Source organism: Hibiscus syriacus, unplaced genomic scaffold (genome assembly GCF_006381635.1).
Source record: "Hibiscus syriacus cultivar Baekdansim isolate YM2019G1 unplaced genomic scaffold, ASM638163v2 tig00110198_pilon, whole genome shotgun sequence".
Classification (NCBI taxonomy): Eukaryota; Viridiplantae; Streptophyta; class Magnoliopsida; order Malvales; family Malvaceae; genus Hibiscus; species Hibiscus syriacus.
In genome coordinates, this window is record NW_024062623.1 from 1,947,595 (window position 1) to 1,962,435 (window position 14,841).

General features: G+C 33.3%; 1 protein-coding gene and 2 pseudogenes across 1 annotated transcript; 2 read left to right on the top strand and 1 right to left on the bottom strand.

Annotated features, from left to right (window-relative positions):
- Positions 1–316: 316 nt before the first annotated feature.
- On the bottom strand, positions 317–3,802 carry LOC120218425 (annotated as a pseudogene).
- LOC120218634 lies at positions 3,616–7,024 on the top strand (annotated as a pseudogene).
- A 4,366-nt stretch (positions 7,025–11,390) lies between these two features.
- Positions 11,391–12,057, top strand: LOC120218438 (dehydration-responsive element-binding protein 2D-like). The gene has a single exon (XM_039215367.1). It carries the CDS (start codon positions 11,395–11,397, stop codon positions 12,043–12,045), a length of 651 nt encoding a protein of 216 aa, XP_039071298.1. The 5' UTR covers positions 11,391–11,394; the 3' UTR covers positions 12,046–12,057.
- The last annotated feature ends 2,784 nt before the right edge of the window (positions 12,058–14,841 follow it).

Here is a 14,841-nt window from a genome sequence, read left to right on the forward strand (position 1 = left end):
GATATTATATAAAAAAAATCATATTTTTGTTATTACATCGAATATATTAAAAGTAAAGAAATTTATATTTAATATATTAATTATACATAATACACTATTAATGAGTTATATGACTAAAAGAAATCATTATTTTATATTTAATTCTCCTGGATGCCAGCTTTCGGTTCTACCTCAATTTTGTCATCAAATTCATTACATACGAGTTTTAATGCTTGAAAAACTTCAGCTATGAATGGACGATGAGGTACTTCTAGCTGCACGCATATTGATGCAGTCGTCGCTACCTTGGCAATGCTATTTAACAAGATATCAGATTTTATGACACCTCTTCTAGCTGCACGCATATTGATGCAGTCGTCGCTACCTTGGCAATGCTATTTAACAAGATATCAGATTTTATGACTGTGTCGGTGATGGTTTCTAAACCTTCCTTGTCTGTTAGGAGTACAGTGGACGAGCCCATGTAATGGGATTTTCTTGACCTGGGGGCTGCAACAAGTCCACAAGTTTCCAGCTCCTTGTTAAGAGATCAAGTAGGACCACTCCATAACAAGAAAACATACCTTTTTGCGTACAAAGCAAATCCAACGTGCTTCAAGGATGTCATCAGCAATCGACACAGTATATTCCCCATCAGATTCGATATTCGTGGCCTTCACCTTGAGGTCCTCGACCAGGAATGCAATCCTCCTAGTCTAGAACGAGTGACGAGCCCTTTCTCACCAAGGTCAAGCTCAAGACTTAGGGGCATGGGTGTATGGTTGCTGAACCATCAGCCAGAAACTTGACATCTTTGTTCTCAGGCTAGGTTTGGGCCCATGCCTTCATTACGAAGGGTTCATTCACGCTTATGCAAAGAATTTCATCAACGCCCCTGGATTTAAGTTCCCCTGCTTTCTCGATGAACCCAAGCACATGCTTTAAGCTGCAAGTAGGGGTAAAACCACCAGGAACGCCAATAATAATGACCTTTTTACTGGCAGCGACAGAATGTACAGACGCTGGAACTTATCCTCGGCGTCGAAGTAGCAAAGAGTACCGTCCGGGAGAACATCGCTGACAACAATCTGGGGGGTTGATGATATTTGCGGTTTGGGCAGTGGAAGGGGCAGAGGGTATTTATTTATAGGGTTTAACTTTCAATATAATGTTTTTTTCTTTCTTTCCAGGATGTGTGTCGGGCACTCCAGTTAAGTGGATTGGTTTCCTTCTCAGCTCCCAGAAGAACACAGAGAATTAAACAATCTCTAATGTAATATATAACAGCCTAATCACTATCGAATGAAAAATGTTATTTATTAAATTACTTCAAATTATGATAATTTGATACAATATGTAAATTGAGGATTAAAAATATTATCGTATCATGACATATCATCATTCCGAGATTTTTCTGCTCCTTGATATCTCTTTTAGTGCCCACCAATTATTTTTGGCCAATGATGTCATGATTCGTGATGATATTTTTGTTTAGTTCGTTAATAATCTTTTTGATGATTTATTTATATATTTATTTTTAGAGATTTATATAAAATGAGGCTCGAACTTAAGTATTTAATTGTCAAAGATATTAGTCTTGGTCAATTATATAGAGACCTAAATTAGTAATTGACGACATATTTTAGTTTTTATAAAATAGAAAAACTAAATTTATGATAAACCTACTACGTGAAAGTATAATAATAAAAATACAAATATTAAAACAACAAATGCTCTTTTTCATTGGATTTTGTGTGTTTTTATATTCATTATTTCTCTCTTTCTCTTCAGAAGTTTTCAGTCTTATGATTTTTTCATTGTCTTTCACTGTTGACGATCAAAATGCAATCAAAAGAGAGATGTTGATTCTACTATAGATAACCTGCAACATCGGTCCTTACACTGTCTTCATCATCTTTCTTTCCACCTTTTCTCCCGTTGAACTCTTCCCCTATTTTGCTTTTGTTGTGAACCTTCCTTTCAACGATTTAATCGCTTTGGAACGTAGTCTCAACGATTTGGCATACGAATGAATCTCAAACTGGAATGAACAAATTCAAATAAAATCCGTAGGGATAAGAGGCGAATTAGGTAACAATATAAGGAACAATGGAAATATGAAATCCATCCCAGTCTAATGTGAACACCTAATGAAAATGTGGGTTGTCTTCTCCAAAAATAAGGGTGCATCCTCGTTCCTTCTTAAATTTGAAATGGCAGCAAATATACGACCAAAATTGGCATCTCAACCGACGAAACCCGACTTCTTCACGTGAATAACAGTCAAAGTGGATATCAACGTGGTCAAACAGTGCAAACTCAATCGTTTAAACATGCCACCGCATCATTCTGATGTTAACGGTTGAGTAATAGATTTAGGGTACTACTAAACCTACCGAAAAAATAATAAAAAATTTAGTCATGTTGAAAACAACAATTAGTGGACTAACCCTTTTTCAGTTTTATTTTCTCAGGCCCTACTAGACTACACGTGGCGTTTTGTTGCTGACTTTGTTTATCATTTTACTATCATTTCACTATCATTTTACTAAAAAAATATAATAATAAAAATCAAATATTCATTGATTTAATTTAATTACCAGATTAAAACTAGATTGATGTTTGATTCAAATCATATTTGGACAAATTTAATTCAAACTATCGGGTCGGGCTTTTTTAAAAAAAATTGGGTTCGGATCGTGTCAGATTTTTTAAGGACAAAGTTCAGGTTTGGTTGGACCACCCTATCCGACCCATGTCCATCCCGACCGCTGATATCAATCGCTCGATAAATCGTAGCCGACAAAGAAGTCTGCTTACGACCTACCAAGGGAGTCGTGGGCAATTACGTAAATAATTTACAATATAAATATAAAACTATTCAAACATCGAAACTTTTAAAATAATTTGATATTTATTAATTAATGTTTTAATATTTATTTTTTATACATGTATGTATAATTAAATAATAGCGTTATACTACACGTATAATTTATTATTTACTTAATAAGAACATTTTAGTTAATAATATATTTTAATATGTCGCTTTAATAATATATAGTGGTATACAACGTACAACTTATCCTAATTTAAATTATCAGTGTTATAAATAATATTGATTTCTTTAATTGAAATTAAAGATTGAAATCCGATATAATGAATAAAAAATAGAGCTAAAAATTATCTGTAATAATGTTTTATAATATTTAATTTATGAAAATATATACTGTGCAAGATCCGGTTGGAATGAATGGGAGGCGGTTGGGTACGTTGAGTTCAGCGCACATGAAACATAGAAAAAGGTGGGTTGTTGTCCAAATGCTGACAAAGCATTCCTTTTTTATTATTTTATTAAAAGAATTGGTATGTTTAGTAAAACACTTGGTACATTTAGACTATCCCATAGATTTATTACAAAATATAATGTTAGTGATCATTTTATTATTTTTAAAACTTTAATACTGAAAATAAAAACTTACTCATAATTTAGTTACCATTTATGTAGTTTATTCCATTTTAAAAGTCATTTTTAGAAAGTTGAAAGTTAAAGGACCAAGTTGCTGGTTAAGCTGTTCAAGTATATGAATATATAAATACAAACACATAAAATGATAAAATAGCTGAGATGCGTTTTTCTTTAGTAAAACTAAAAAGCAGAAGAAAAAGCAGCAGAAATTGCACCAGAAGAGACGTGGCACAGTTCCCCCTTACGTGCCCTTTCACTCTCTCTCTCTTTCTGTCGTGAACATCGCCGTTCCTCTCTGACCGCAGCCGGAATTTTCGACGCCGTTCCAATCTTTCTTCCTCTCTTCTTCACCTCCATGACTTCCTAACCGTTGAATCTGTAAGTTTCTTTTTTTAACTATTTTTTGTTGTTTTATGGATGCTATCTTTCGGCAGGTGAAAAGCTTGAAATCAGATCAGAGTATGGAATACCAAACGCTGTTTTTTTAGTCCTAATCGAAACTTTATATATATGTATGTATTTCGTTTAACTTTTGAGTTATATTTTTGGTAGAGCTAGTAAATGTTCGAACCGATGATCCTTTGCTTCTTTCAAATTTTTTTATTTGTAAAAGTCAAACAAAAAAATGCTCTCAAGTAGTTGAAGACGTTAATTATGTGAATATTCTCGTCTTAAATGCTTTACTTTGCATTATTTTTATTCCAAATTTGGAGTTTGCCAGGTATATGGATGATTAATTGAGGAAGATGGTCTCAACTAGCTGGGGTTTTTTTATCCATTATTGTTATACCTCAGCTTAACCGTTTTATTTTCTACTAATTATTTTTCTGGTTTACTACGTTTTTTGGGGGTCTAAAAGCATAAGACTTTCTGCATATTAATTTTTAATACTAATCTTTTTCTTGTTTTTAGCTTTGATCTTGGAATAATGAGGGAAAGGAAAAAAAATTGTTAAAATTCTTTTTTCAAAAAATGGAACTTAGCCGGTCTAGTGTGGTTTGCTTGATGTGGTTGTGTGTTGAGTTTGTTTTGCTGCTTCCACTTGTTTTATCTTTTCAAATTATGAATTCCAAATTTTGTGCTGCTTTTCTAACTAAAAAATATTTTGTTTTACAGGAAATACTTGCTGCTTATCCTCTATGCAGTACTTCAGCTTGTGTTTTGAATCAGTAGTGTGAATTTGTAATACTATTATTTTTTGAGGTATATGAGTGATCATGGGGTCAGCTTGTTGTGTAGCTGCAAGGGAAAGAACTCTTCCAAAGAGAACTGGAGGTGAGACTTTGCATGGGAATCTGACATGTTCGCCATCATGGAGTTTCCGCTGGGAGAATCGAAGATGTGTGGCTGATGAATCTGAAGAGCCTTCTTATCAAATGTCTAATAGCGTTAGCAGAAGTGTTAGCATGGAGAGGAGAGGGACATTAGGTTCAGGTAGGCGTAAAGTTTCTGATCAAAGAAGTGCACTTGAGATTGAGAACTATGAAACACCCACTTCTCAAAAAATTTCAATCTGTGAAGATACAGAAGGGAATTTGATGATCCCCTCTTCTGGTAAATTTATTTGCTAATATTCGAGTAACTTATCAAGATGCCCTTTTCCTGTAAGCATCTTGAGTGTACATGAGATTTCAGGAAACTTTTGCTTAGAACTTTTGTTCTATGCTAATTTTTTGGAAATTATGTCATGCATAATTTCTCTTAACTTATAAGCAGAAGGCTCGAGCCTCTAATAGTCATCTAATCCCGACTACTGCACCATTAGTCTGCAGGATTGCATGATATTGAGTAGTTCAATTCGGCATCATAATAATGAACATAGAACATTATGTATATTTGTTTACTAGTTATATGCTTTGTGTTATTGCCTACTCTTATTCTTTGTTCTTCCAATGCAGTTTTCAGTAATAGGGCTTGTTGTCAGTTCCCACTTTTCTATTACTTGTTCGTTTCGTGTTTGATATTGGTTTGTGTTGTTGCTGCAGACATATCAAGGGCAAGCAATTACTCCGCGGAGGTAAGTTTGAATAGTTGAAAAAGCCTTTTTGCTTGTGTGTACTGTCTATTTATCTTTTGGATTCTCTAGCCTGATCTACTTCTTTTGATGGTCTTTAACTTGCCCTTCTGATCATTCTCAGGCAAAGAATTTGGCAGAATCACCAGATATTGTGGATTCACCTGCACCAAAGCTATCATTTTGTATATCTTCACCATTCTCACCACCAACTACAAAAACTTTGTCTGGCCGTGGTCATTTACTTCCTCCCAATTCCACCCCATCTAGACGGGCTCGCCGTTCACCTGGGCACCGACTATTGAGGCAGGTCTCTGATAGTCGAATCCTTGGACTGAAATCACCAAATAATTATTCAATGTCTGAAGGAAGGTCATCTTTTGTACTGTCCACATGTAGCAATGACTTGACAGCTGGATCTTATGGTGGCTCTTCTGATGGATGGTCCATGCGCACTTTTTCTGAGCTTGTGGCCTCTTCTCAAAGAGAAAGATGGTCTTTTGATAGTGAACACTTTGGTTCTGGTGATGGCAAGATAAGTCGATGTAGCAGCAGGTTCTCATATTCTCCATCCATAGATACTCGAACTTGTGGGGCTTGCTCGAAGCTTTTGGTGGAGAGATCGTCGTGGAGCGGCAATGAATTTCAGTGGTAGCCGTACTTGTCTGTGGACATGTTTATCACGCTGAATGCTTGGAGACAATGGCACCGGAGACTGACAGATATGACCCAGCTTGCCCAATTTGTATGGTTGGAGAAAAGCAGGTCTCAAAGATGTCCAGAAAAGCTTTGAAAGCTGAAGCTGAGTTGATGGCAAAACATCTTAAGTTATTCAAGAATAGAGTTAAAGATAGCTTTGTTGAAGTTGGTGGTAATGATTTTAACCATCAACAAAGTGCCAAGCGAGAAGGAAAAGCTCCAAAGTTAGAACCCAGTTCAAGCCGGAGAAGCTCCTTGGCAAAGCCTTTCTTGAAACGCTACTTGCGAGAAGGAAAACTCCAAAGTTAGAACCCAGTTCAAGCCGGAGAAGCTCCTTGGCAAAGCCTTTCTTGAACGCTACTTCTCAATTGAATCTAAGTGGGGAAGATACACTATCAGGAAATGATTCTGCCAGGAAGAAGGGGTTTTGGGTAAGATATAGAAAAGATTGAGTAGCCTGTCCGTATTATCATAAAAGTTTATCACAGTCAGAAAATATTGTACTTCTTTCCTTTACTCCAAAGGGCTTAAGAGAGAAGCTCGGAGTCTTCCCATGAGTCAGGTTGCCAATCCCCCAATCGAATCTCAGCTTCTTATGTTTGAGATTCTCCACCCTTTTTCTAAAGTAATACTGTGAAAAGGTTGCCATTGTCCATGGAAATTTTCCAACACTGACCCAACATGCTCCTTTGTTGCCGATAACCTGGTGCTGGGTAGGACACGAGTTTTGTGGATGACCAACTTCAAATTAGAGGTAATATGGTATCTAATGGCTGTACTTTTTTTAAAGTTCAAGGTAGTAGGTAATGGAGTTATTTTCATGATTTTTAGATATCAAGTTTTCTGTTTTGGTAGATGTAAGCAATTGTTAATGGTTTGTTTTATTTTAAGTTAAAACACGTTCGCTATTTGTGTTTTGATGATATATGTAATTCTGAATTTCTTGGAACAGTTGGCTAAATAAAGGCCGGCATTTTGAAAATAGAATGCACTCCATGGCATCGAAACAAGAATAGAAAGCTGATGCTCTACTCTTTCCCAAAATCCGTACTGTAGTGTGCACGATTCTAGTTTCTCGGCCTCTTTTAATTTTCTTACTGCCTGCAATCGCATCACCATTGACACGTTGTCCTCTGCTGTCCAACATTTTATGCCCCAAAATAGAAAGTTAACAGTGCATATACATATCAGAGTATTTCAAGGTCTTACCTTCATGAAATCCTCCTGGTCGTCAGGTTCCGCACGAATTGATCAGCACTGTTAAAACCCTAAACCGATGATGATTCAAACTATATGTCAGTAGGAATGAAATGAGAATGCCTCCTTTTAACTAACCTCGGCAAGCTTAACAACAGCCTCATAGTCAATTTCACCATGCTTGGCAATCCCAGCAGAATGATGAAGTGCAGGGTCAATAACATCAGGTCGGTTTGTAGCCATGAATGATCATTTTAACGTACGCACCAGCAAAACAATCCAAACATAAAAGCAAAATCTGCATACATCAGCAATGTAGGATGCACTGAGAGAAATTTGAGTTCTAGACGATTAAAATGCAACAACACAAATACTTAGAGCCACAAGCCGTACACTTCCGGATATTAACAGCTAGGCCTCTCATCAAGGCCCACAACACGGTGATGTTATGTTACCGCAGTAGTCAAATGGAATTTGCACCTTACTAGATGAACCAGTGATTTTGGGAGGGGGACAGGTTTTGCACCTTTTTCCAATGTAGGATCAAATATTATGAGATGGAATTTTATACTTTCTAATATCAGGAGGTCTGTAAAGCGTGACACTTAAAAGACAAGATTTTGTGTTAGAAGCGCGAACTTATAAAAATTTAAGGGACGGAGACAAATTATAAAAAATTACAGGGATAAACTCATGTTATAAGTGGGACAGTTGTCCCCCAACTTTGATGTTCTAATTACATTTAAATCATTGGTAGGTTTGAAACCATTGCAATTATATCCTTGGCCTCTCAAATTTTTTTGGTATAATTGTTTTTAGGACACTGCCAGTTTTCTAAAAAAAATGGATTTAAGCCTTGACCCCAAATTTGTTTGGCTTAATTGCTTTTTAAGACCTTTGAGTTTGAAAATTAGTAAAATTAAATCCTTAATTTCTTAATTTTTATAGTTTAATTACTTTTTAGGACCCCTCATAGTTCAATCCTAACTATATCTCTACTAAAATATATGGAAATTTTAAATTTTTAAAAGAACCGCCACCATTGCCAACCCCTTTCTATCCATCACTGAGGCACCTTACAATAAAAATAAGAAATTTAAAATGATTCTCAAACAAACATCAGTTAACCAGTGTGCTTCATCCAACAATATGCACATAAGCAAACTGTTTGAATCTCCATAACTGGGAGACAGGTGGGATAAGAAGCAAGAATCACCTTAGGATGTTTAATCCCAAGTCTAAAGAAAAGTTTAGGATTCATTAGAGGGAGCTCAATGGACTCCCTCAGTTCTCGAATTTGATCAGATAAAACCACCAACAGCAGAGTAGCTAACATTACTAGGACCTTCAAGCAACATGTTATACAGATAGTATTAAATACGATCACAACGTAATATAACGACTGTATAGTAATAATTTTTAAAGTCACCCTGACATATCAACCATAAATGTAATATAAATCATAGTTAATTTTAATAAATAAATCACGTGGTAATATTCGTAACACTACAACTGCAACTATAATCTAATACTATTTGTATACAGCTGGATCAACCTATCATCCAAAGATGTACAATGATAATATCATACATTAGCGTATAAAACTTCCTTTTATATTATACCATAAAAGACCGCTGAACCAAATAGAAAGCAAATAACTTCACGTGTAAGAGCCCGCATGCTTATGGGTATTACATCACCCAATCATTTTAAAAATATATTTTTATTTTATTATAATTCATATAAGTGATTATTATTTATAATCCATCAACTGGCATTAATAATAAAAGAAAAAATTATTCTTTTTAAAGATTTTGAATTCGAATAGTTGTGTTTGTGAGTGTCTACATTGTTAATTGTTAATAGGTTAAATTATTTATTAAAGATGAATATAAAATCTATTTAAAATTATATCGAACTTAATTGATTCAAAATTTATATTTTATTGTAATATAATAAAAATAATAATAGTTTAATTATGTTTTCTTGAACTAATTGCATCATACGTCCTCAAATTTTCTTATTTTAAATTAATTTCTAAATTTTAAATATTTTAATTTCATCCCTAGACTATGATTATTATTCTAAATTAATCCTCAAATATATATGATTTTATTAGGGTTAAATTAACCCTCCGGTTTTTTACAATTAATTAACTAATTAATTATATTTAAATTAAATTAAATACCAATTCAATTATTACTTATCTTAAACTTCTTTTTAAAACAGATAACAATTTAAATTGTATAGAAATTCAAAATCAATCAAATCTTAATTAAATCTTATTTATTTAATATTATTTCTAAATCAAATAAATAAATAATAATATATAAAATATCCTATTAAAAGATTATGAATTTAACTTCTTTGAGTTAAATTCGAATAAATAATGAATAATCTTTTATAATATAATTTAAAAGAATCTCAGATATATAATAAATAATCTTTTACAATATAATTTAAAATAATCTCATTATCTTAAATTATTATTGAAAGTAATAACTATAACCATTCTTATTTGCGACCCTGTAGATTCAATGCAGTAAATAAAATCACATTTGATCATATAAGTTATAAGTGACCTCTAGCAAGACATTATTACTACCAAGTTAAATGAAAAGCTCACGATCCTAGACAATCTTAACGCAACTTGTGTCACAATTCTTTTATCTCACGATATCTTGATAGAATATAAGGCATGGAAAATGTCAACCTTATGTAGCTCCATCTTCAATTTCTCGATGTCTAATTGAATTGGTTAAACAAATGACATTGATCTCTATCAACTCATTTGAGCACTACCATGTATTTGTCAGTCTCAATCATCGAGGGGCTAAAGATATCTCTCTTATGATAAGAGTGATAAATTTCATCTTAGTCACTCACATCTCACTACATGATTCTTGCATATTCAAGCACAACCTTTATAATTGTCCGATTAAAGACAACATTTGACTATGTCAAAACATAATAATCATCATGTTGAGAATCATAATAATCGATTAGGGATATTTAGAATAATTAAAAATAATATTCAAGGATATTAATATACAAAAACATGCAAATTATTATAAAAATAAATCCAATAACCAAAATATCATGTTCATATAATAGGCCTAGGGCACTAATGCTAACACTGTGGACTAAGATTGTAAATGAGACAAGATATATCGTAAGTTACTCGCATACAACTCGATCAACACTTGAATCAAATGGATTCGACTCGAGTTTTTAACGAGCTGAAGCAAACTATCTGATACCCTACCGAAAAAACTCATAAGCAACTAAAAAAATAATAATTTATTTTTTATTTTTAAATTAAATTATTAATAATATTAATATTTATACGTTTTATATAAAATGTGCAAAATAATGTTTTTATGTATTTCAAGTTCAGGTTGAGGTTTAAGTTTATGTTTTAATCGAATTAAGTTTGAGTATGTTTCAAGTTCAATTTTTTTTGACATTGAATTGAATTTTAAATTTTAATTTCAAATTTAAGTCAAATTTAATAATTTTAAATTCTCGAATATTCGAGTGGAGACGAGTTGGGACCGGGATAGATTCAGTGCACGGAAGGATTTATTTTTGGCACTGAAGTGGGCCCCATTGAGTTTCTCATTTGACCTTGCAAATCACATTCAGTGTACGAAGTCAGATTGTCCCTTTGAATAGAAATGAGAAGCCTCTAATGTTCTTATCTTCAACCGATTCCTCCATTGTTTAATCTCAACATTTATCTCCAGAATTCCTCAAAATCCATCTACTTTTCCCATTTCTTTTTTTCCTTGGATGTTTGCCACATGAGCTTGTGTACAGACAAACAGCCTCAGCCAAGTGTATCTTCCAGAAATGAAACCAAGCTTTGCTGTCGACACGAGCAAGCTACTACTCCATGCCATGTATCATCCCAAACCCTGCTCAAGACACGTTTCAATGTGCTCTTATCTCCATTTTCCCCTTACTATAAATACCACTTCACCCAATGTACTTATCAGTTATCAATCACCTTTCTTTACCCCTCCATTGGTCGGAAACAATGTCAATGATGGGTGGTTTTGGACCAGAGAGCAAACAAGTGAGGAAGCCTGCACAAGCTAGCTCGAGAAAAGGTTGCATGAGAGGCAAAGGTGGTCCAGAGAACGCTTTCTGTACTTATAAAGGTGTCAGGCAGCGAACTTGGGGTAAATGGGTGGCTGAAATCCGTGAACCCAATCGTGGTGCTCGTCTTTGGCTTGGGACTTTCGACACTTCCCATGAAGCCGCTATGGCTTACGATGCCGCCGCACGTAAACTCTACGGCCCCGATGCCAAGCTCAATTTGTCTCAGTCTCAACCTAGTCAGGTACCCCAAAACCTGAACAATTCATCAGGTATGAGCTCATCTAATATCCCATCTATTAGGGTCAATGAAATGGCACTTCCAGTGTACAACAGCAACGACCACTCGGTCATGGCTTTCCCCAACGAGAAGGAAGCGAAGTTTGGGCAGGTTAATGAAGATGGAACCGATAGGTTCTGGGAGAATATGAGTGTGAACTTGCCTGTTTTAAACGACAATATTTGGGCTGAAACTGCTATGTCTTTAGATTTCCCGATGATGGTTGATGATGATCCAGGCAGCTTCGGTAGCAATAACCTTATGGAAGCCACTGGCTGGGACGCCTTGCAATCGCCATGGTGCATGTAAAACGCTAAGCTAAGCAAGATAGCATGTTTAGATAAATAGTACGTGAATGAAAGTCATGAAGAATAGTGTGCATATAGGTGTAAATATATAATAACATATGTGTAAATATAAATAGAATATATGAAGTGTCCTGCAATATATATAGTAATATCCATGAAAACTATATGAAGTGTTTGTTTTTATTTAGGTTTCTCTAAATATATCAGTCACGTGTTGTTTCCAGGCCCGGCCAACCAGCTTCGATGCCGGCGTAAAAGGTTTCTTAAAATGATATTGACTAATGAAAATGAATGATATAATTAGAATGATACTTTAATTTGAAGGATCACTTTAATTTTTTTATCAATCAATTTAAATTTTAAATCAGTAATTGGGATGACAATGTTAATTACCCAAAAGTATACACACCAGCACACATGTTTTTCCGTCCAACATGTAAAATTAAGGAAGAAATGGATGTTGGAAAAATATAATTCTTTTTACAATGATTAATAAAATCATTAACGGGGATGATTTTGGAAAAAATGCTAGCAAAACATATACAGTAAAATTTATAAATTAATAATTTTAGAATCACATAAAAAAGTTAATTAATTAATAAATTAATAATTTAAAGATATTCTTTCCGATTCAATGAACTTACATTACTCTAAGGAAATTAGAGATGGAATAGAGTTGAATTTAAATTTTAACAAGAAGCAAACAACTATTTATATTTGTAATTTTATAAAAAAAATTAATTTATAATATTAAAGGAATCATAAATTTATATAAGAGCCTTTAAAAAGTATTATTTATTTATTTAGACTTTGGAGAAATTATTATTTATTTGTTTAGACTTTGGATTCTAGACTTTGGAGAAATTATTATTTATTTGTTTAGACTTTGGATTCTAGTTGGGATTGAGAAATATTTTAGAGAAATGATTAATTTATCGAGTATTAATTTATACATGTTTACTGAATAATGATTAGTTAAGCAAGATGCAGCACTACGCCGCCGGTTCTGCCGCTGCCGGCTCCCGTGAGATTTGATCTCTCTAGATCGGTAATCTTCAACCATGGATGGATGAAAACTACCTCATCTGTATCTTTGCTCAAACAGGTAATTATTTCATTCCACAGCTCAACTTCAGCCGATGGATGGCTTCACTGAATTTTTCCCTTAAAGTAAACCAACACCACATCTGAATATTCAGGATTTAGGGACGAAAGTAAGGGATGATTGATAATGGAGGTTCAAAAATCGGTGGATGGACGGCCGACTATAGTGGTGATAGCCGATGACGGAGTTGATTTGTGTTTAAAGATTTTAGGGAGCTTTTTGATATTTTAGAAATTTTGATTTTTTTTAAAAACAATAATAATTTTCAGTTTTTCTAAATAAAATTTATAAATACGTTACATGTCGTAATTGATAGATTTTTTAAACAGTCATGACAGACTAAACATTAAAATGATAACAGAGAAAACATAAATAGATACGCTGATAAAAAAACACTTTAATTTCTAAAATTAACAATAAATATAATTTGAACACTTTTTTTAATTAAGTCAAATTGTAATTCCTTTTGTGGTAAGCTGTAGATAAAATTAACAATAGATATATAATTAAGCGCTGTAACAGTTCTTAAAGTTTATAATCTCGGTTCTAATTCAGAGTGCACATTGTTTACAATGAATTAAATGTAAACTTGTGTAGGGTACTAAATGAGTCGAGTCAAGTTCAAGTATTATTAAACTTGATTCGACCCAAAAAGATTAAAATTGAGTTCGACTCAACTCCGTAAGCTCACAGGTTTAAAACTATCAACTCGTAAGCTCAACTCAGTTTGAAAGCTCACGAGCTTATATTATTAAAAAAAACTCACAAGCTAATTAATATCTGACTAGAAAGATCACGAGCTTACAATTGTTAAGCTCGACTCAAACTGAAAGTAAAAAATTGAAGCTCAACTCGAGCTTAAAAAAATTGAACTTGAAACGTTCCCATATTTAGCTCAATTGAAGCTCGAACTCGAGCTTGAACCTTAAGTACATGAAAACCTTATATTATATTTTAAAAAATAATAACCTAAATTTTAATATTATTAATAATTTAATATATTATTTTTTTCGAGTTGCTCGTGAGCTTTTTGAGTCGGATATTAAGTATGTCGTTTAGACTCGTTAAGAACTCGAGTTAAGTTTTAAATCGGTGTTATTTTGAATTTTCATTTAACATCGAAAACCTTTCACTTTTTCTTGCAGGAATAATTGTACTACCCTCACCCATTGCTGCAGGATATTCTTTGGATATCACTTCACAGGATCGATGAACCTATCCTAATGTGTTGGCCCGAAAAGAAGTTGAGAGAAGAGGCTCTCCAAACTGCAATTGAGCATATACTCTATGAAGACGAGAATACTCGTTACATCATTGGACCACATCTTTTAAATGGGAAGTCATAATATGAATTACAATATTTTGATACGAACATGTGTTTATTTATAATAATTTTTTAATCTATCCAATGAATATATATGTGAATTTTGAAACCATTAACTCTTTTTTGTTACATAAACCAAATAACTTTGACACGTACACTTAAAAGATTCTGTGATATATTGTACCTGCATGCATATCAAATTGTGAAAAAAAATACTATCAGCATAAAGTATAAAATATTCTCTAAATTAATAAACAATTTATTAATTTATCACTATATTAATAAAATGTTTATTTATTGATACGATAATAATTTTTCGAATCCTAACAATATTATTTTATAGAGATTTTATTATAGATGATCAAATA

Bases quoted from the DNA above. Each gene is read 5' to 3' on its own strand.
- LOC120218438 (XM_039215367.1), top strand. From the start codon at position 11,395: ATGTCAATGATGGGTGGTTTTGGACCAGAGAGCAAACAAGTGAGGAAG.